This window comes from Hylobates moloch, unplaced genomic scaffold (assembly GCF_009828535.3).
Source record: "Hylobates moloch isolate HMO894 unplaced genomic scaffold, HMol_V3 SCAFFOLD_6, whole genome shotgun sequence".
NCBI classification, from domain to species: Eukaryota; Metazoa; Chordata; class Mammalia; order Primates; family Hylobatidae; genus Hylobates; species Hylobates moloch.
Genome location: NW_026652281.1, coordinates 118,827,779 through 118,850,099, shown reverse-complemented (window position 1 = coordinate 118,850,099; position 22,321 = coordinate 118,827,779). Strand labels below are relative to the sequence as shown.

The 22,321-nt window shown below is 55.0% G+C and overlaps 1 protein-coding gene across 3 annotated transcripts in view; it reads left to right on the top strand.

Annotated features, from left to right (window-relative positions):
- PCDH1 (protocadherin 1) overlaps positions 1-21,269 on the top strand; it is a 32,088-nt gene extending 10,819 nt beyond the window's left edge. Inside the window, exons 3-6 of one of the 3 annotated variants that reach the window (XM_032158192.2) lie at positions 1,826-4,021; positions 9,720-9,939; positions 10,912-10,950; positions 12,755-12,808. In XM_032158192.2, the coding sequence (XP_032014083.1) occupies positions 1,826-4,021; positions 9,720-9,939; positions 10,912-10,937 (2,442 nt within the window). In that variant the 3' untranslated portion in view covers positions 10,938-10,950; positions 12,755-12,808. Of the gene's footprint in view, positions 1-1,825; positions 5,136-9,719; positions 9,940-10,911; positions 10,951-12,754 lie in introns of those variants that run through there. The other 2 variants (XM_032158191.2, XM_032158193.2) reach the window with 2 other exon arrangements.
- Positions 21,270-22,321: the final 1,052 nt, after the last annotated feature.

Below are 22,321 nucleotides of genomic sequence, written 5' to 3'. Positions count from 1 at the left end.
GATGGAAGAAAACAGGCTGTGGGAAAGGGGCAGAATCAGAACTGAGCAAGGATAGAAAGGAGACAGAAGCCAAGAGTCACAGACAGAGACAAAGAGAGGTAAGACAAGAGGCAGATAAGAAGCTGGAAGACCAATCTAGAGGCAAGGGAGACTGGGGATCCTCATCATAAAGTTGGTGACAGGTAGACAGGATGAGGGGAGGAGAAACTGCTAGGGTTTGGCACTCAGAGATGTAAACAGAGACCAGGGTACCTGGGGAACTGTTGCCCAGGAGTCTTCACTGTAGAAAAAGCCCAGGCAGGGATAGCTGGAGTTCCCATTCCCAAGGAGGAGAGGACTGACAGTGGCTTGAGGACTCACTAGGTGCAGTGCCCACTACTGCATTAGCACTGATTTTTCAGAGGCAGGTGGGTAGGAGGGTAGACGGTTGGACAGACAAAAAGAAATACATGCTATTTAGGGAGCACTTTCCCTGTGCCAGGCAGTATCAGGCATTTTTACCTGTATTATCCCATTTGATGCTCACCACAGTTCTGTGAAATAGGTTACATTATTATCCCCATTTCACACATTCATAGACTGAGGCTTAGGGAGGTTAAATAATTGGCCCAAGGTCACGTAGTTACTTGGGAAGTGGTATAACTGGGATTTGAACCCAGGACTCTTCCGTTTTGTTACCCCGGAGACTCTGCCAAGTTATGCTTATTCTCCCCTCACTCCCCACAGCCGTCACATTCTGTCTGGCTGTGACCTAACTCCAGCCCTCATGTTTCTCCCTGCCCAGTAGTACCCCATGGCCATTCCCACCTGGGTCCTCTTGCCCCATTACCAACCGTGTTTGTATAGAGTTGAGTCAAGTGCGCGTCGGAGTTGGCGTGGGAGGGCGTGCCCACTGACTGCAAAGGGACAGACAGTTCATTGTTTGATGCTGGGAGCCCAGCCCACTGCCAGCAGGCTCTGTGGCCTGCATCAACCCCTCCCTCCTGGCTGCAGGCTCAGGCCGGATTCCTCACATTGGTGCCTCGCCAGCCAGTGCCAGCCAGGAGGAGAAGTTGCTGCTGAAACAGGTTTCCCCGGTTTGACAGAGCGGTGGCTGGGGCCCGGCCTGGAGGGCTTCTCTGACCCACAACCCTACCTGACTTCTTTCAAAAGAAATCCCCCGATCTGGGGCCTTCAGGTGGGCATGTGAGTCTTTACTCATGTGTGCAAACACACATATGCACAAACACATACACCTTCTCACACAAAAATCACACATAATCACACATTCTGACACAATCATACACATACAAACACATATACCTTCTCACACAAAAATATCACATTTAATCACACATTCTGACACAATCATACATATACATATGTACACGCGTGCATGTAGTGCACATTCACAAGGGCACACACACCCCCTCCACTACTCGTACCTCTCCATCTCTTCAGGAGGGTTCAGGCAGGGTTCATTGGTGAAATGGCTTCCCTAGTTCTATTGGATCCTCACCCTCTCCTGGTATTTTTGTGGACCCATACAGCAATGACAAGTGAAGTTTAATTCTGCCCTGTCCCATCTCCAATAGTTGCCTGTAGCACTGTTGAGGATTTGCAGGCTGCATCTGGGCTCTTCAGGAAAATAGGTTAGTAATGCCTGCCAGAGAGTCCGAATTGGGAAAAGGCAGTACACACATGGCTTCTGGAAAGGGAGCGATGTTGGATTGGCTATGTCTGCCATGCTTGTTGGAAAGGACATTGGCAGCATATGTGCCCCTTTATTTGCTATCCCTGATCTAAACCATCTCTGTTCTCCTTGTTTTTCTCTCCTGCCCCATAGGTGAAGGCCAATGACTCAGACCAAGGTGCCAATGCAGAGATTGAATATACATTCCACCAGGCGCCCGAAGTTGTGAGGCGTCTTCTTCGACTGGACAGGAACACTGGACTTATCACTGTTCAGGGCCCGGTGGACCGTGAGGACCTAAGCACCCTGCGCTTCTCAGTGCTTGCTAAGGACCGAGGCACCAACCCCAAGAGTGCCCGTGCTCAGGTGGTTGTGACCGTGAAGGACATGAATGACAATGCCCCCACCATTGAGATCCGGGGCATAGGGCTAGTGACTCATCAAGATGGGATGGCTAACATCTCAGAGGATGTGGCAGAGGAGACAGCTGTGGCCCTGGTGCAGGTGTCTGACCGAGATGAGGGAGAGAATGCAGCTGTCACCTGTGTGGTGGCAGGTGATGTGCCCTTCCAGCTGCGCCAGGCCAGTGAGACAGGCAGTGACAGCAAGAAGAAGTATTTCCTGCAGACTACCACCCCCCTGGACTACGAGAAAGTCAAAGACTACACCATTGAGATTGTGGCTGTGGACTCTGGCAACCCCCCACTCTCCAGCACCAACTCCCTCAAGGTGCAGGTGGTGGACGTCAATGACAACGCACCTGTCTTCACTCAGACTGTCACTGAGGTTGCCTTCCCGGAAAACAACAAGCCTGGTGAAGTGATTGCTGAGATCACTGCCAGTGATGCTGACTCTGGCTCTAATGCTGAGCTGGTTTACTCTCTGGAGCCTGAGCCGGCTGCTAAGGGCCTCTTCACCATCTCACCCGAGACTGGAGAGATCCAGGTGAAGACATCCCTGGATCGGGAACAGCGGGAGAGCTATGAGTTGAAGGTGGTGGCAGCTGACCGGGGCAGCCCTAGCCTCCAGGGCACAGCCACTGTCCTTGTCAATGTGCTGGACTGCAATGACAATGACCCCAAATTTATGCTGAGTGGCTACAACTTCTCAGTGATGGAGAACATGCCAGCGCTGAGTCCAGTGGGCATGGTGACTGTCATTGATGGAGACAAGGGGGAGAATGCCCAGGTGCAGCTCTCAGTGGAGCAGGACAACGGTGACTTTGTTATCCAGAATGGCACAGGCACCATCCTATCCAGCCTGAGCTTCGATCGAGAGCAACAAAGCACCTACACCTTCCAGCTGAAGGCGGTGGATGGTGGCGTCCCACCTCGCTCAGCTTATGTTGGTGTCACCATCAATGTGCTGGACGAGAATGACAATGCACCCTATATCACTGCCCCTTCTAACACCTCTCACCGGCTGCTGACCCCCCAGACACGTCTTGGTGAGACGGTCAGCCAGGTGGCAGCCGAGGACTTTGACTCTGGTGTCAATGCTGAGCTGATCTACAGCATTGCAGGTGGCAATCCTTACGGACTCTTCCAGATTGGGTCACATTCAGGTGCCATCACCCTGGAGAAGGAGATTGAGCGGCGCCACCATGGGCTACACCGCCTGGTGGTAAAGGTCAGTGACCGCGGCAAGCCCCCACGCTATGGCACAGCCTTGGTCCATCTTTATGTCAATGAGACTCTGGCCAACCGCACGTTGCTGGAGACCCTCCTGGGCCACAGCCTGGACACGCCGCTGGATATTGACATTGCTGGGGATCCAGAATATGAGCGCTCCAAGCAGCGTGGCAACATTCTCTTTGGTGTGGTGGCCGGTGTGGTGGCCGTGGCCTTGCTCATCGCCCTGGCGGTTCTTGTGCGCTACTGCCGACAGCGGGAGGCGAAAAGTGGTTACCAGGCTGGTAAGAAGGAGACCAAGGACCTGTATGCTCCCAAGCCCAGTGGCAAGGCCTCCAAGGGAAACAAAAGCAAGGGCAAGAAGAGCAAGTCCCCAAAGCCCGTGAAGCCAGTGGAGGACGAGGATGAGGCCGGGCTGCAGAAGTCCCTCAAGTTCAACCTGATGAGCGATGCCCCTGGGGACAGTCCCCGCATCCACCTGCCCCTCAACTACCCACCAGGCAGCCCTGACCTGGGCCGCCACTACCGCTCTAACTCCCCACTGCCTTCCATCCAGCTGCAGCCCCAGTCACCCTCGGCCTCCAAGAAGCACCAGGTGGTACAGGACCTGCCACCTGCAAACACATTCGTGGGCACCGGGGACACCACGTCCACGGGCTCTGAGCAGTACTCCGACTACAGCTACCGCACCAACCCCCCCAAATACCCCAGCAAGCAGGTAGGCCAGCCCTTTCAGCTCAGCACACCCCGGCCCCTATCCCACCCCTACCGTGGAGCCATCTGGACCGAGGTGTGGGAGTGATGGAGCAGGTTTACTGTGCCTGCCCGTGTGGGGGCCAGCCTGAGCCAGCAGTGGGAGGTGGGGCCTTAGTAATAACACCGCTGCCTTGCCCAGGCACAGGGATTAGGCTGAGTGAAGATTAAGGGAGGGTGTGCTCTGTGGTCTCCTCCCTGCCCTCTCCCCACTGGGGAGAGACCTGTGATTTGCCAAGTCCCCGGACCCTGGACCAGCTACTGGGCCTTGTGGGTTGGGGGTGGTGGGCAGGTGAGCATAGGTGGGGAGGGAAATGGGGAAGAAGTCTACTCCAAACCTAGGTCTGTATGTGAGACCAGCCCTAGGTGCTTCTCTAGGAGGGAAACTGGGAGACCTGGGGTCCTGTGGATAACTGCGTGGGGAGTCTGCCAGGGGAGGGGACCTCCCCATTGTGCCTTCTGTGTGTATTGTGCATTAACCTCTTCCTCACCACTAGGCTTCTGGGGCTGGGTCCCACATGCCCTTGAGCCTGACAATAAAGTTTTCTATTTTTGGAGTTTTGGTTTCTTGTTTTCTGGAACTGAGAGAAGCAGCGAGAGAGACTGGAAGCAGCCCTTTGTCCTCAGGTCCTACCTCAATTTCCCCTTCCCTTCTCTTTGCCTCTTGCCACATCCTAGACCTGCCCACTGTACCCCACACTATCTTAGCCTACCATCTTGCCATCCACCCCCATGTCCCTATCCATGTCTGGGAAAGTGGCCTTCTGACCAGCCTTCAAATGGAGGTGTCTGGCAATGTGTCCCCTTGCCCCATGTCTGTAGGGTTTTCTTCCTAAGAATGACCCAGAAAGGGCAGGTAGAGCTATACCCAAGTCCTGCCCCATCTGAGGCTTGATTTTTCCAATCTGCTCAAACAGTTGCCTCTGACAGACCTCAGACTGGAGCACCTGGCAGGGAGTAGCATTCAGCCTTCCTTCCTGCCTTGGGTGAAGGCAGAGAGCCTCTTGATTACACCAGCCACCTTCCCCCAGGGCAAGTCTTTCCCTCAAGTCCCTTCCCCAGCCTCTTCATCCCAACAACACTCAACACCCAGCAATTAGCTGGCCCTCTCCTGTGTCTCCCCACCATGATCACCAGCCGGGGCTGCAGGGAGCGGGGCCCAGGGGGAGACATGGGGAATTCCTAAGTTATTTGCATTGACCTGCCCTGCACCCCCACTCTTAGGGGGTTCCCTGCTCATGAGCAGAGGCTTCCTAGTTCTGCCTTCTGCCTGTGATGCTACCTCCCTCTTTCCACTCCTTGCTCTGGCCACCCTGGGTTGCTTGCTCGCACTCTCTCTCTCTCCGTCTCTCACTTCTTGCTCTCCTGGGTCTGCCCTGTCTCTGGTTGTACCTGAGTTGGAGGAAGGCTAAATATTGGCTGAGGGGCCTCAGGCCCTGGGGGAGTCTCCGAGGCCAGAGGCAAACTATCTCCATGGTGACTAAAGAGGCTTGACACTCCCAAGAGGACCGAGGTGCCAGCTATCTCCTCTGATTCCATCCACAAATTCCCCCAATGCCCTGGGGGGGCCCCCAAAGTAAAAACTCCTGGGGTCCTTGGAGGAGTGGGGCCTGGGGAAGTGAGATCTAACCATATCGTGACCTCCAGCAACTCCTGACCTCCCATTCTTTCTCCTCCTTTTCTGTCCTTGCTGCCATTCCTTCCATCTTTCTCCTATTCCTTTAGCGTCTTCATCTCTTTTTCTTTCCCATGATCTGAGGGATTGTCTCTTACTCAGCTCTAATCCAACCTAACCCATCCGTGGAGCCACACTGAATGTCTTCTCCCAACATTCAGATACAACCAAACCACACCACCTGTTGTCATCATCAACACACATAGGCCAAGTTTCCACTGAGTACTCAGCATGGTACTAGACCCTGATGAAAAAATGGCCATACTTGTACAAGACAGACAAGTGAACGATGAGGCAATTGAGAGTCTTAAGAGTCGAATGAAAGTGCCCTACTAAAGCTTTTCCCAACTTATTCAATGAAACTACTTCTACTGCTACTGCTCACTTCCTTTTTTTTTTTTTTTTTGAGATGGAGTTTCGCTTTTGTTGCCCAGGCTGTAGTGCAATGGCACCATCTCAGCTCATTGCAAACTCTGCCTCCCGGGTTCAAGCAATTCTCCTGCCTCACCCTCCCAAGTAGCTGGGATTACAGGCATGTGCCACCATGCCCAGCTAATTTTGTATTTTTAGTAGAGACAGGGTTTCTCCATGTTGGTCAGGCTGGCCTTGAACTCTTGACCTCAGGCAATCTGCCCGCGGTGGCCTCCCAAAGTGCTGGGATTACAGGCGTGAGCCACCGTGCCCAGCACTCACTTCCGTTTTTTGAGTCCTTACTAGGTGTGAGGTACCATGCTAAGCACTTTGTGCGAATTAGTTCAATCAGTGCTCATAACTCTTTATGATATGGGTCATTTTAATATAATTTTGCAGAAGTGAAAACTAAATAGTGATGCAGCCAAATTCAAACACAAAGCAGGCGGGTCTCCTATTATCTATTATGCTATAAAAAAGGGGTTCTGTGGTGAAGTTAGTTTTGGTAGTAAGAAATTCATGATCACATTAGCCTATTAAAGGCTCTGCAGAGTCCTCCAAAAAAGGAGGAACCTGTTAGACTTCGTTTAACTTTTTTTTTTTTTTTTTTTGAGACAGGGTCTTGCTCTGTCACCTAGGCTGGAGTGCAGTGGCGCAATCTTGGCTCACTGCAACCTCTGCCTCCTGGGCTCAAGCGATCCTCCTGTGTAGCTGGGACTACAGGCGTGCACCACCACACCTGGCTAGTTTTTGTAATTTCTGTAGAGACTGGGTTTTGCCATGTTGCCCAGGCTGGTCTCAACTCCTGGGCTCAAGCGATCTGCCCACCTCAGCCTCCCAAAGTGCTGGGATGACAGATGTGAGCTGCTGTGCCCAGCCCCAATTTTGTTTACCTCTTGAGTTTTCTGAATTTATTTCACCATATTGCCCCTCCCTTCCTTTGACAAGCACAGTATGCGAAAACTTGCACAAGACATGGAAATGGGCTTCTGTAAGGAGAAAGTCAGCTTGTCAGTGATGAGCAGGATTAGGGCAGGAGGGTCCCCTGCCTCCTCACAGGGTCACCATGTGAGCAAACTCCTGCGGCAGGAGTGAGCCAAGTTGGAGGCAGGGAAAGGGCAGAAAAAGGAATATTCTGGCAAGAAGAGGGGCATAAGAGAAAGCTGAAAGATGAGACTGGAAGAACTGTAGGTTGTAGAGGACATAGGTGCCTTACCAAAAGTTCTTCAGACGGAACTAGTCCCTGAAAGCTCATGAGTGTTTTAGATGAACTGAGTTTCAGAAAGTGCACTGGAATATATGGTTGGCTTAAAAGGGCATAGAGATGAAGGTACAGGACTGAACTTCTAAGAGTTGGACTATGATGGTGGCAATGGGGGTGATGGATGGATGGATTTGGCCAAGGTTAGGGAGAAAGGACCCACAGGATTCAAGGGATAATTGGATATGGGGTAGGGATGGGGAATGAGGGGAGAGCTACCAGGATTCCCAGGTAGACATCAGCCTTCTGAGTCTGGGTGATAGGATAGTGATGAGATCATTGCCCATACAGAAGCTAATTGAAGAAGCATTTGGTTTCAGACATGTTGAATCTTAAGGGCCAGTAGGCAGAGCCAATTGGAAATAATCAGCAAGTGTCTAGAGCTTCAGTTTGAGAGAGATTTTTTGATCTGGGCTTTTATAATTTGATAGTCATAAAATTAGAGGGAACATTAAGTGTTGGGTATAACCCAACCCTCCATTTTACGGAAAAGAATCATGGGAAAAGAGACCAAGCGACTTGCTTAGTAGGCAGGACCGAAGCCTTCAATTACCAGGTATGGGTTCTGCAAGGAGGTGGGACTGCTGGCCAGTATCTTGAAAGAAAACTGGAAAGAGAAGCACCAACACCTACACCAGGTGGACTACACTCCTTTATAGCCTCCCGGCCCCAAACATCCATGTCAGTTTTGGGGACCTTATCAGTCATCACCCAGACCCTTCAGTGTTTTAGATCAATACAAGGATTCCAAGAATGGTCGCTTATTCCTGAAGATGAGGTGGGAGCCATCTTCAGGAATGGGGATAGTGGGGAGGCAGTTCTGGGCTACCACAGCAGCTCCAAAACTCCTGTCCTGACAGCCTCTTCCACCCTAGCTGCCTTGAATGGGGCTATTAGGAGGGTAAGTCTACAAAGCCAGGGCCACCTCCCCTGGCCATCTTCATAACCTCCTATCCAGAGTTATAGAGTAAGACAAAGCACTGCCAAAGTCTTGGAGGATGGGAAGGAGCTTAGAGACTCATCAGCAGGGCCCTGGGCTTAGCTGTTTTCACCCCTGGCCTCCAGGGGCCCTGGGTCTGCGCCCTCCACAACTCCTAATTTCTGGTTGGCAGGAAAATCTGTGGCAGTCCCAAGTGGGTATTTGGGTGGCTGGCTGGTTGTGCCAAGTGCCAGGCTGAGGTTGCCAGGTTCCAGGGCTGATCGTTAACCTGTGGCAGGCATACAGGGCTGCTGGCTGGGAGCAGCCTGTCACGGTTCCACTCCCCCGACCCCTAGTCCCCAGTCCAAGCCTCCAAGTCTGGCTCCTCATGCCAGCAGCCCTCCCAGAAGCTCCTTCCTATTTCCTGGAAGGAGTCTCCCTTCGAGACCAGCTTTCCTAATCCCTAATGGGTGCCATGCCCTCCCCCCATGTCCAGGCTCCTGGCAGAGCCCTACCCTCTCCAGTGAATATTCTATTTCTTGATAGGGAGGACTGGGGAGTTCCCATTGTTCTGCTTTGTCCCCTTCCCCCAGGTGCCCTGGTTTGTTATCAGGCTCCTCCCTTTTTTTTCCACTCCCAGGCCTCTCTGGAGGGGAGTGAAGTGGGGATGAGGGGCTGAGTGGGAGGGGCCACAGCAGGGAGTCTTCAGACTGCTGCAACATCACAAACCAGGGATGAGGAACAGAGGATAAGAAAAGAAAGATTGTCCCCTCATTTGGAAGGAGGCAGTGGCAAGAGCAGTGAGACAGGTGAGGAGCTGGAGTTTGGAGGGTGCTGTTTGGAAATGAGGGAACTAACTGTTCTGGTATTGGTGAGCCATTTGGGAGTTAGGAGTCTGCTTCTTTTAGGAAGCTGTTCGAGAAACTGCAGGCTATGCTGGTGTTTAGAGGCTGAGCTGGAATTAGGGGAGTCAGGTGGTATTATGTTACTCTGGTATTGGGCTCTACACTGTATTACAGGTCATTCTGGGATTAAAGGGAGGCTGTGCCAATATTGGGAAGCTGGGTAGAACTAGAAGGGTTGTGCTATAACAAGCGGTTGCACTGGATGAGGGTTATTGGGGTAGCATAGGGGCTATAATAACACTGGGGCCTGCGCTGTATTGGGACTTCCAGTATGTGGACTTGGCTGTACTAGGAGCGGTCCTAGAACTCAGGAGCTGTCTTTCACTGGGGCCTGTGCTTTCGGGAGGAATGTGCTGTGCTGGGGCCTGGATCTCTTCTTGGTTGCTGTTGAGGCCTGAGTAGGATGGTGCTTGGCTTGTACTAGGGCCTGGTATGGTGGTGGGCCCTGTGGGCAAGCTGGCTGGTCAGTAGTGACAATCTCTCTCCCTGCAGTTACCTCACCGCCGCGTCACCTTCTCGGCCACCAGCCAGGCCCAGGAGCTGCAGGACCCATCCCAGCACAGTTACTATGACAGTGGCCTGGAGGAGTCTGAGACGCCATCCAGCAAGTCATCCTCAGGGCCTCGACTCGGTCCCCTGGCCCTGCCTGAGGATCACTATGAGCGCACCACCCCTGACGGCAGCATAGGAGAGATGGAGCACCCCGAGAATGGTGAGGCGCAGCACCATGGTCAGGGCACCCCAGGAATGAGTGGAAGCCTGGGAATGGTGACAAGGCCTTAAACAAATCATCTATGTATTGAGTTATTATGTGCTCAGTCATCATCACCGTGCTGAGGGCTTTCAGGTATACACGCATTTAATCCCCAGAACCACTCTGCGATCTGAGAACTTTATGGCACCCACTTTACAATGGAGGAAACTGAGGCTTAGAGAGGTTAAGTCACTTGCCCAAAGTCATACATCTAGAAAGTGACAGACCTGGGAGGGATTCAAACCCAGGTTTCTCTGACTCCAAAGCTGTTGCATTCGGCACCATGTTTACACGGCCACCTGGGAACAGGGACCCTGAGTGTGGTGGCCAGAAAGCTCACGTAATGGTGAGGAAACCTTGAGAAGGTGGGTGGTGGTCCTCTAAGGTTGGAAAGGCCTTGAGAATAGAGATTGGGCCCTGGATGCTACAGGGGGCTCAGAGAACGGAGTGACATATGCTGGGGTGAGGAGTGGGAGAAGGTTTGGCACCTCTTTGAGGAAGACCGCGGCAGGAGGTCTGGTGAAGAGAAAGGCCTGTCTAGGAGGGATTTGGAGGGTGATGGCAAAAGGGAGGTGTGAGCCGGAGCAGAGGTCGGTGTGGGAAAAGATGGTGAGGTGTGCTGTCAGTAAGTGTGTGTGCAGTGCGTGTGCGTGTGTGAAGGCATCCATGGCAGCCTGTGGAGGGGGAGAGTGAACGAGCTAACCCCTGAGATGGAAAGACTCTTTAAGTTGGAGCTGTCCTCAGGTCTCACCCACTCCCTCAACTCAAAGCCTCCTCTCTCCACAAAGGATGGGAGGTTTCACTCCCCTACCTCAGGCACAGGGCCCTTGTCTAACCTCCCAGGCCCTAGGTCTCAGAGTGTCCTCCACCCCCACCCCATCCCTCCATGCTCGATCTCATGCCCGTCTCGTCCTTTTTGTGCCCGCGCAGAGCCGGCTGGCCGGAGCAGGCCCTGAGGCAGAGTGCCAGGTATGTGGGAACTGCTCTGGGGTCTGGGGTCTGTGGGACTCTGCCCAGCACCCAGCCTCGCCCACCCAGTGCCCATGCTCTGCTCTGAGCCATGTTGCGTCCCCCAACTCTGCTCTGAGCTGTAGAGCCTTGGCACTTTGAGGGTTAACAACAGAGCTGTCCCCTCCTCACCTGGCACTGGCAGGAGGCCAAGCCAGAGTGGGTGGTGCCAGGGGAGCCCCTGTCCCAGGCAGTATTGCTCAGCCATGTCCCTGGGGGGTGGGGGGGTCACTGCCTGGTGCTGTCCCTGAGCAAGGGCAGGACAGGGACAGCTGTGACAGGAAGTACTCAAGGCCCAGCCGTTCCCATGGAGACCCCCGCTGCCCAGCAACTACACCGGCTACTGCTGATGTCAGGCAGCCAACTCCTGTTCCCGTGGGTGTTCTGGGCAGGGAGCCGGGACAAGGCCAGGGGTGGTGGCTGGTTTAGGGGCCAGAGTGAGGTGGGGAGGGGCTGCATGAGCGTGCTTGTGGATGTGAGTGTGGGCCTCTATGTGAATACCCCACATAGAAGCTCGTCCCTTCCCCCGGCTTTAAAGCAAGGTCTCGCTGGAGGAGGGTGGGTTCAGGACCACCGGGAGCATGTGAGGCTTGAGGGGGTTCTGAAGGAAACAATGTGCCCAATTTCATCTGAGGATAGAGGTGCCCACTGTAGTAGATATGTGCATCCATGCCTATCTGTGTGTGTAAGAGAGGGAGAGAGAGAGAGAGATTGATTGCATCAATCAATTCAATGAGGATGGGGGTTTCCTCAACCCCACCTAAGGATAGATTTGCACGTTTAAGTCTGTCTGGAGATAGATGAGGCAGTGTGTAGATGAGTGTGTGTTTGTGCACCTGTCTGAGGGCAGATTTGGGTGTGTAAGAAGAGCACTGTGGGGTAGGTGACGCTGGAAGGAATGTGTGTATTTAGGGCTTGGTGGCTTATGCTTGTAATTCCAACACTCTGGGAGGCTGAGGCAGGCAGATTGCTTGAACTCAGGAGTTCAAGACCAGCCTGGGCAACATGGCTTAAACCCCATCTCTACAAAAAAAACCAAAAAATTAGCCAGGCATGGTAGTGCACGCCTGTAGTCCCAGCTCCTCGGGAGTCTGAGGTGGGAGGATCGCCTGAGTCTGGGAAATTGAGGCTGCAGTGAGCCAAGATCACACCACTGCACTCCAGCCTGGGTGACAGGAGTGAGACCCTGTCTTGAAAAAAAAAAGGATAAGTCCGGGTGCGGTGGCTCATGCTTGTAATCCCAACACTTTGGGAGGTCAAGGTGGGTAGATCACCTGAGGTCAGGAGTTCAAGACCAGCCTGGTCAACCTGGTGAAACCCCATCTCTACTAAAAATCCAAAAATTAACCAGATATGGTGGTGGGCGCCTGTAATCCCAGCTACTCGGGAGGCTGAGGCAAAAGAATTGCTTGAACCTGGGAGGTGGAGGTTGCAGTAAGCCGAGATTGAGCCATTGCACTCCAACCTGGGTGACAAGAGCAAGACTCCATCTCAAAACAAAGAAAAAGAAAAAAGATAGATTGTGTGTGTGTGTGTGTGTGCGTGTGCGTGTGCGTGTGCATGTGCGTGTGTACAGTAGGCCAGTAGGTCAATGGTGGGAGGGCATGTGTCTATTCGAGGGTGTGTGTGCCTGTGAATTCAGTGGTCAGGAAGGGGCGCATACTCCTGTCCTGAGGTGGGGTGTAGATGCCAGTGGGAGGCCATGAAGCAGAGCTTTGCAGAGGCTGCAGGTCTGACAATTGTCCTTCCCCGCTCCCTCCCACAGACCTTCGCCCTTTGCCTGATGTCGCCATGACAGGCACATGTACCCGGGAGTGCAGTGAGTTTGGCCACTCTGACACATGCTGGATGCCTGGCCAGTCATCTCCCAGCCGCCGGACCAAGAGCAGCGCCCTCAAACTCTCCACCTTCGTGCCTTACCAGGACCGAGGAGGGCAGGAGCCTGCGGGCGCCGGCAGCCCCAGCCCCCCGGAAGACCGGAACACCAAAACGGCCCCTGTGCGCCTCCTGCCCTCCTACAGTGCCTTCTCCCACAGTAGCCATGATTCCTGCAAGGACTCGGCCACCTTGGAGGAAATCCCCCTGACCCAGACCTCGGACTTCCCACCCGCAGCCACACCGGCATCTGCCCAGACGGCCAAGCGCGAGATCTACCTGTGAGCCCCCTACTGGCCGGCCGGCCCCCCTCCCCCAGCCGCCAGCCAGCTCCCAAATGGGCCCATTCCAGGGCCTCACTCTCGACCCCTTCAGCGTGGACTTCCTGGCCAGGGCCCCAAGTGGGGGTATCACTGACCTCATGACCACGCTGGCCCTTCTCCCATGCAGGGTCCAGGTCCTCTCCCCTCATTTCCATCTCCCAGCCCCCAGGGGCCCCTTCCCCTTTATGGGGCTTCCCCCAGCTGATGCCCAAGAGGGCTCCTCTACAATGACTGGGCTCCTTCCCTTGACTTCCAGGGAGCACCCCCTCGATTTGGGCAGATGGTGGAGTCAAGGGTGGGCAGCATACTTCTAACTCATTGTTTCCCTCATGGCCGACCAGGGCGGGGATAGCACGCCCAATTTTAGCCCTGAAGCAGGGCTGAACTGGGGAGCCCCTTTCCCTGGGAGCTCCCAGAGGAAACTCTTGACCACCAGGGGCTCCCTGAAGGGCTTTTGTTACCAAAGGTGGGGTAGGGACGGGGGTGGGAGTGGAGCGGAGGCCTCGTCTTCCCGTGCTGCTCCTGGACTGGCCCACCTGCCTGCCACATGCCCACGCCTAGTCCCATCTGGGCCCCCCTTCCCTGCTGGTCATGCAGTGTCTGTATATAAGGACCTTGGAATGACGTCCCCATTTCTGCCTGATTTGCAACTTTTCTTGTTGATGTTGTGTTGTCTTGGGGGACCCCTCTGGGGGGGGACCTGCCCTGTGCCCCCTCCTCCCTGCCGCAGTGCCCCCCAATCCAGGCCCCTATTGTTCCATGTTGTAAATACCCCTGGGGCCATGGTGGGATGGGGCTGCAGGCCAGGGAAACAACAGGTGGGTGGGGGTGGGGACGGGGGTAACATTTGCCTATCAGCAGAGCTGGGCTTTTATTTAATTTTTTTTAAAAATACAAATCTCTATTTTTTTGGAACTGTTGCGCTGTGCCCTGGGGGGATCCCCGCTCAGGCTGGCCTCCCACATCCAGATGAGCATCACAGAGGGGCCCTGAGACTGTGGGGGGCAGCTGGACAGGGGTGGGATGACTGTGCCTCTGGCCTGGTTGGGTGAGTTGGGAGCAGGAAGGTTTGCTCAGGGGGCGGCTGGGTGCTGCTCCCAATATAGGGGGCCTGCATCCTGCCCCCTCCCTGCCCTCTCAACCCCCAGCCCCTGCCATGACTGACCCGTCAGCCTGTAAAACCACCATTGCCTTGATCTCAGGGGGTGGGAGGGCTGCCTCAGGGCACCCTGGGCTCCAGGCCCCCTTCTTCCAGTTGGGCTTCCCTTTGCCAGGGTCAGGGGTCCCATGGGGGAGGGGGTAGGAGGTTGGGGGGCAGAGAAGCCCAGTCAGCCATGATGAGGTGGAGTTCTCTTCTTCACCTCAGGGGGCCAGGGTGTAAGGGGCGTCCTGCAGAGCCCCCATCTCCCACTGTGGCCATCTCAAAGCCTCAGCCCCTCTTCCTTCCAGAAACCCCCACTGCCTTGGCCCATACCTCTCCAGCTCCCTAGGGGCCCAGGCTGGGAGGCTGGAGACTCAGGGTATGGCCCTTGCTTGACTTAGTCTAAGCTTGGGGAGGTGGTCCAAGATTGGGAGGGGTGGGTACAGGCTGCGGGGTCATCTGGTGCCTTTGGGAGCTGTGCTGCTGGGGTCTCGACTCCTATACCCCAGAGACCCCACCCCCACCCCGGAAAAGCCAGGGGGCTGAAGAATCACCCTATTTCTCTGCCCCTTACCCCCAACTTGGCTTGGGGTGACAGTGCTAGGAAGGAGAGCATTGTTAGGCTGGTAGCCCCGGCATACGAAGCCCTTCTATGGAGGGGAAGGGGTAGAATGGGATGGGGTGGCAGCAGCCAGGTCTAGGGGTTGGCCAAAGGCTCCTTTCCCTTGGGGAGGCCCAGGAAATGGGCTGGGGGCTTGTTAAAGAGACAGCTCCTTTCCCCTGCACAAATGGGGCAGGTGCAATAGTCTTGGAATTGGTAGTATTGGGTGCCCAGCTGGTGGAACAGAGGCCTCAAGGATTGTCCTGGGTGCTGGAGGTCAGGATTCAGGCAAGAAGATTGTATGAGGCCCATTTGCATGGTGGAGAAGGTGGTCCAGACTGGCGGCATTCCTGGGGTCAGTGGACTCCTACTGGAAGCCCCTAGTGGCCTGGGTACCCTGCCCTGGTCTTAGAGACCCCTGAGCACTGAGCGGAAGAGCAGAGGAGCATTTTGCACAATGGAGAAGCCAGAAGAAAGAGGGTGGCCCAGATGGCTGGGAGGGCTGAGAAGCCCTTCCCACAGGCAAAGACAGAGCCCCCAGCCCCCTGGTTGGGGCCAGGGCACTGAGTCTGTCACCAACTGGGCACTGGAGAGATGAAACCAAAGGTGGGCAGGGGTTGGCGACAGCACTGGGGACTATCCCTGTGGGTCCTAGGTCTGTAAAGCCCCTCCCCAATGCCTGTGTCGCGTACAGTTTTATGTACCAATAGGCGACATTTGGCCAGAGGAGAGCCCCCCCAAAACCCAGCCTGACCCAGTCTGTGTCTTCCTAGAGGGGACCTAGTCGGTCCCCATTCCCCTACTTCAGGGCATGTCTCTCCGTAGGGGGAGGGTATATGGGGACATATTTCTCTCCTAGGGTCCCTGAAGCATGTTTCACATCCTGGGGTGGGGGGAAGTTCTCTGGGCATCCCTCACCTCTGGGGGCTCTCTAGGCCCTATCTCTCCCCTTGGGAGTCTCCGGGGGACATGTGTTCTCGCTGAGGACCACGGGAGCATGTCTCCCCCGATTACCCAGGCTCTCTGGGGAGCCTGTTTTCCTCCCAGGGTTCCTGGGAGTACTTAAGGCAAGTCAGTTTCGGGCCATCTCTCTTCCCAGGGAAGGGGGCTATCTCTGAAGCACGTCTGGGAAGGGATGTTTCTGGCCCTGCCCCAATCTCTCCTATGGGGGTTTCTCTGCCCTGCAGCACTTTAGGATGAGGCTGGGCATCTCTGAGTTGTCTTTTCTCCTAGGAGCCCTGGGATACCTCTCTCTCCCGAGGGTAGGGCCTCTGGAGCCATTTCTTCCCTGGGTCGGGGCTGTCTCCGGGTGTTGGGAAGGCTTGTGTTGGCCATGAGAAAGTCTCTTAAGGGGCGTCTCCACTGGGGACTTCTCTGGGAGGGGGGACTGTGTCTCGCCCATGGGGTTTCGGGCGGGTGTGTCTGCCCATGGGGAGGGGAGACTGTGTCTCCTCGGGTTATCTAGTGGGGAGGGGGGCCGTGTCTCTCTCGTGTGTAGGGGGGTGGGGGTCGGGGTGGGGGGTTTTGGGCGCGTCGGGTGCCCACATTGGGGTCGTGTTTTTCTTGGTTCGTGCCACTTCCCACCGCCTCGCTCCTCCCGGGAAGGGCCCCCGCCCCGCCCCTCCCCTCCCCACCCCACCCCACCCCACCCCACCCCATCCCTGGCGCTGCGAGCACAATCCCGTTGATTTGTAATGATTTCTGTCTCTTTCTGTCTTTCTCTTTCTCTGACCCCCCACCCCCACCCCCGCCGCGAGCATGCGCAGGCACCGCCCCTACCCCCTCCGGTTCGGTTCGTTTCCGGTTTGTTTGCTGAGCTGTCAATGAAAGACCCGTGTAATTATTCCCGAGCTTTACAATAAAAGTGTGAAAACCGGACCCCACTCAGCTTCTTCCGGGTCCTCGGGCCTGCGTCCCGTGGAGAGTGGGAGATAAATCTGGAGGGACAAGAGACGCGAGGGACAAGAGACTGAGACCCGCACTGGTATTAATCGGGGATGGGGTCGAGCTGAAGCGTTCTGAGGACAGACCCCTAGTCTATACACCTCAAAGTGACCCCTGCCGGATCCTCTGGGCCCGACCTGCTGTGGGCACCCCCTCCCCTCAAGAACTCAGGTGCAGGACGGGGTGGGAGGTGACCGCAGGGGAGGTTTTGTGCTGCGCTGCCTTCTTCCCAGGGCGCCCCCAGGACGTGCAGTCGTTCCCGGGTGTATCCATTCCCGCTCCCCACTCTTTGGCAAAGAGTGTGAATTGCGGAACTGGATGGGATAAGGGGCGGGAGACATCTGTCTGTCTGTCGCGTTCTCCCACGCTCAGGAACGAGGGTTGGAAGTCGATTTAGGGGAAAGGAACCGAGAAGGTCTCAGCCTCGGTCTCCGACTGCGCTCCCCTCCCCCCTTCCGGGCTCGACCGGCCCCGGCCTCCTCAGTCCGGCTCCCGGGTAAACACCGGCTCCGGAGAGGTCGGAAAACAGAGACCGGATCAGCCGGTTCCTGGCCCCGCCTCCCGGGGCGCTGCTCCCTCCTCCGCCCCTCCCCACCCCCACACCCGCCCCGCGTCGCGCGCTTTCGCTCGGCCCGCGTCCTAGCTCCCTAGGCCGGTACTGTGTGGGCCTCGCTCCGGACCCGGGGGTCGGTCCAGCCGCTGGGATTAGCCGACCGCAGGGACTAATCCCGGATGAGCCTCGTGTAAACCCGGATCGACAGCGGGGACGGCGGGGGTTGCTGGCACCCCTTCATCCGTTCCCAGACGCGGAGCATCGCGGGGCATAGAGCCCACCCCGAGGCTCCTTGCTGCTTTCTGAGAGACCCGAGTTGGATCTGCGGTTGGGGGCGGGGCGGGGCAGGAGATGAAGAAGGCAGGGCCGGGATCTAACGCGCCGAGAGCCTGGCCGCGGGGTGACAGGGTGTGCGGCGGAAAGGCAGAGATATCTTGGGCAGTATTTGAATCTACCGGGTTAGGTCAGCTCCCTACTCAGTTTGCAACCGAAGCCCCCTACCTATCCTCCAGTTACAGAATCACAGACCCTCCCCCTACCAGTGGCTGTGGCAACCCTTTCCTAAACCTTTGGCCTCACCTCATTAGGAGAGGCGCTGAATCAGCGGGGGAGGGCCTCGCATTGTCTCCACCCCTGACTTGACCCCACAGTGGAGGGTGAGGAGTTCCTTCTGTTAAGCCCTAGCCCAGGAAAAGATGTCTGGAGTTAAGGAAGTTGGAGGAGATGTGGTGGCCGACTGGGTACCAGAATCCTGTCACTGGTTGTTTAACTCATTCTACAAACATTTCCTGAGCCTCTCCCGTGTGCCAGACCGGCACAGGGTACTGGACCCCAAGAATGACACACAGTCTCTGTGGGAAAGGCAGACAGGTAAACAATGACCACATCTTGTGTTCGGCCCTGCCTTGAGCCGGAAATTCTGGCAGGAGACCTAAAGGCGCTGTCCTCTCCAAAGTCTAGAGGCTTCCTGGAAGGGGTGGTGCCAGAGCTGAGTTTCAAAGGGTAGATGAGGGATAGGCTACTGAGGAAGGGGTCAGCCTTGCAGGCTGAGGAGGATTGTGTGCCAGGGTCTGGAGGTGGAGGAGGAGGTGAGGTGGCTCAGAAGGGCAGGAGAAGTTGGAGAAGAAGGCAGGGGCCAGAACTAAGGACCTGCTGGTCAACTTAAAGTGCTTGGATTGAGGGGTTGGAGTGGAGCCATTTACAGATTTTAAGCCTGTAAAAGAAAAGGTCAGATTTACATTCTTCCAGATTCTGTGTTCCTCCCTTCCCTGCCCCAGCTTTCTCTGGGGATGCCTGGATTGGGAGTGGAGATACACAGGCAGACAGGAAGAGGAACCAGCTGCAGTTTAGGCTGGTTAAGAATGGTCCCTGGCTGGTTGCAGTGGCTCACACCTGTAATCCCAGCACTTTAGGAGGCCAAGGTGGGCGGATCATGAGGTCAGGAGTTCGAAACCAGCCTGGCCAACAAGGGGAAACCCCATCTCTACTAAAAATATCAAAATTACCTGGGCATGGTGGTGCGCACCTGTAATCCCAGCTACTTGGGAGGCTGAGGCAGGAGAATCATTTGAACCTGGGAGGCAGAGGTTGCAGTGAGCCAAGATTGCGCCACTGCACTCCAGCCTGGGCAACAGAGCAAGACTCCATCTCGGAAAACAAACAGAAGAATGGTCCCCACTTTCCATCAAACTTGGAGTCAGAGAGACCTACGTTAGAAATTTGGCTGTACTTATTTCTAGTGGCATGACCTTGGGTAGGTGGCTGAGCCTCAGTTTCTTCCTCTGTAAGGTGGGGATAATAGTGCTTACCATCACCAAAGGTTATTGTGGGGCTTCGATGAGATAATTTGTCCACTTTTTTATTTATCACACGTCTAACACCTACTAAGTGGCAGGCACTGTGTCAGGTGCTAGCATTATGGTGCTGAATAAGACAGGCATGATGCCTACTCTCTGTCTCTGGGAACTTGCATTCTAGAGGAAAAGACAGACAATAAACAAATAAATGAGATAATTATAGATTGTGTTAAAGTGCTGTGCAGGAAACAAACAGTGGGACAAGAAGGAGGATAACTGGAGGTGGGGGAGGGGAGGGGACTGCTTTACCCAGCCTGGCCAGGGAAGCTTCCCTGAGGAAACCTGAAGGTTGGCCAGTGTACTCCAGCCTGGTGACAAGGTGAGACCCTGTCTCAAAAAAGAGGAAAAAAAAAGAAAATAACCCTGAAGTTTTAGAGCTTGGCAAAGAACATTCCAGATACAAGGAAACTGCAGGGAAATTGCCTTCAAAGGCCCTGAGGTAGGAGAAAAGAGCATAGCCACAGTACTCTAAGATGCTAAGCTTCCTCAGGGCAGTTACCTGGGTCTCTTTTCTTCTTCTGGTCAAAGTGAGTAGAAATGGAGGGGAGTTGGCTGGGTGCGGTGGCTCACGCCTGTAATCTCAGCACTTTGGGAGGCTGAGGCGGGCAGTTCGAGACCGGCCTGATCAACATGGAAAAACCTCGTCTCTACTAAAAAAAAAAAAAAATACGGCCGGGTGTGGTGGCTCATGCCTGTAATCCCAGCACTTTGGGAGGCCGATGCGGGCAGATCACGAGATCAGGTGATCGAGACCATCCTGGCTAACATGGTGAAACCCGGTCTCTACTAAAAATACAAAAAAATTAGCCAGGCATGGTGGCGGGCGCCTGTGGTCCCAGCTACTCGGGAGGCTGAGGCAGGAGAATGGCGTGAACCCGGAAGCTCATTGCGGAGCTTGCAATGAGCCGAGATCGTGCCACTGCACTCCAGCCTGGGCAACAGAGCGAGACTCCATCTCAAAAAAAAAAAAAAAAAAAATTAGCCGAGCATGGTTGTGCATGCCAGTAATCCCAGCTACTTGGGAGGCTGAGGCAGGAGAATCGCTTGAACCTGGAAGGCGGAGGTTGCGGTGAGCTGAGATCGCACCATTGCACTCCTACCTGGGCAACAAGATTGAAACTCGGTCTCAAGAAAAAAGAAATGGAGGGGAGTTTCCATCCTGCTGGGCCAACCCCCTTCCCCTCCAACCCCATCCCCTAGAGTAATATTGGGGAGATGTGGGCTTCATCAGTCAGCCCATCTGTCCAGCTTAATCTTCCAGCTGTTCTATAGCTGCCCCCAACCCCCCTCCCAGTTTCAGGACAGGTCTCAGCCCGCTCTTTTCCCAGTGGGTTCTGGGGTTCCTAGTCCTCTTGGGCAGGAGGGGCAGGTTAGGGCCCCTCCAGAATCTGCCAGTCCAGATCCTGGATGAAACAGAATTTAGTATCTGACCTGCAGGGGCCAAGGGGTGGACGTTTCCCAGATGAAGATGACCAAGGGGTTTAGGGGCTTAGGCCTTTTGGAGTTTCCCGCTTGGCCTGGGTCTCACTTCATGGAGGCGGCCTGGATCCCTGTCTGATTCCCCCTCAAAGAATGCTTCCTGGAACATGGATACATTTCACACACAGCCGCCTGCCCCTGCTGCAGAGCGCACACAGCTCCTCTCACACACACTCACCATCCAGCTGCACCGTGCGTCTCCATGGCAACCAGTAGGCCTGGTCCACGGATGTTAGAAATAAGTGCCAGAGGAAGAGGAGAGAGAGGGAGAGGGAGAACGGAGAAAGAGAAATAAAGAGACTTAGAAAGATAACCTCCCAAGGAGAGCTCTACCCTTTCCTTACAACCCTGCCAGGAAGACATGAGTGGATTCGGGCCGTGAGGATGGAGCAGCTCAGGGTGGGGACTAAGCAGTAGATTAGGGGCTGTCTGGACACGGAATGAGGCACAGTGGGCAGTAAGGAGTGGGCAGAATCAAGGGAACTTTCTTGACAGTCTGCAGTCTTGGGATAAGAATACTTGGTCTAGGTGAAAAAGGCAGATGGGGGTGGGTGGGTAGGGGTGGGAGACTTGGGGAAGCTACTTTCTCTTCTTCCCGGCCTAATTGGCTGTTCGGGCCGAAACCACCTCTTAGTCATTTAGTCTAATCGGAATTGTTCCGGAGAAGACAGTGGGGGAGGGGAAGGAGAAGCAGGGGTGTGAAGGGGGAGGGTGGGTGGAGACAAAGCTGGGTGAAGGTGGGGGTGGGAGTTCCTTCCACCACCTGCCATCCATTCTATCGCCACCCAGTGGATGGGGTGGGCTGTGACTATACAGGCTGATGGGTCTCTCTAACAGCCTCCCAGCTGCCACTAGCACCCCCTCACGCCCACTTGCTTTTTACTCTGCCCCTTCTCGTCTGTCTCCATGTATCTCTGTCTCTAGCTCTAGCTCTCACTCTCACTCTCTCCTGTTCACCCTGCCTATCTCCTCACCTTCCTTTCTCCCCTTCGTGGGAGTCTCCTGACCTCTGGCCACTAATATTTGTATATGGAACAGATAAAGGATATAGGATTGCTGATCTAGGCCGATCCACTGGGGAGTGGAGGAGGAGCAGGGGGAGGGGATTATACTTAGAGGAGCCCTGTCTTTGGGGAGAAAGAGAGAGTAGGGTGGACGCTGGCCTGGCACGACTCCCCTCCACATACCCACACAGGTCAGGGTGTGTTTGTGTGTGAGTTTGGTCTGGAGCTGGACGGGCTGACTGTCTCAGACAAGTTACTTAACCTCTCTGTGCATCACTTTTTCTAACTATGAGATGAGGATAATACATTCCAAAAATGCAGTGTGGATTTAAGGTGAGAATGCACGTAAGTTGCTTAGCATGGTATATTGTAAGGGCTCAATAAATGGCAGTTTTTATCATCACTCCAGACTCTTGTCCTTTCTCCGGGGTCCTTCTGGAGCCAGGACAGCTGCACCTTCCAATCCCCTCCTCCTGCCGCTGCTTCTCCATTCTTGGGGGCCCAAATTGCCTCTCAGTTCCTGGACCCTCCCCCTTGCCTGGCTCCCAGGGCTACT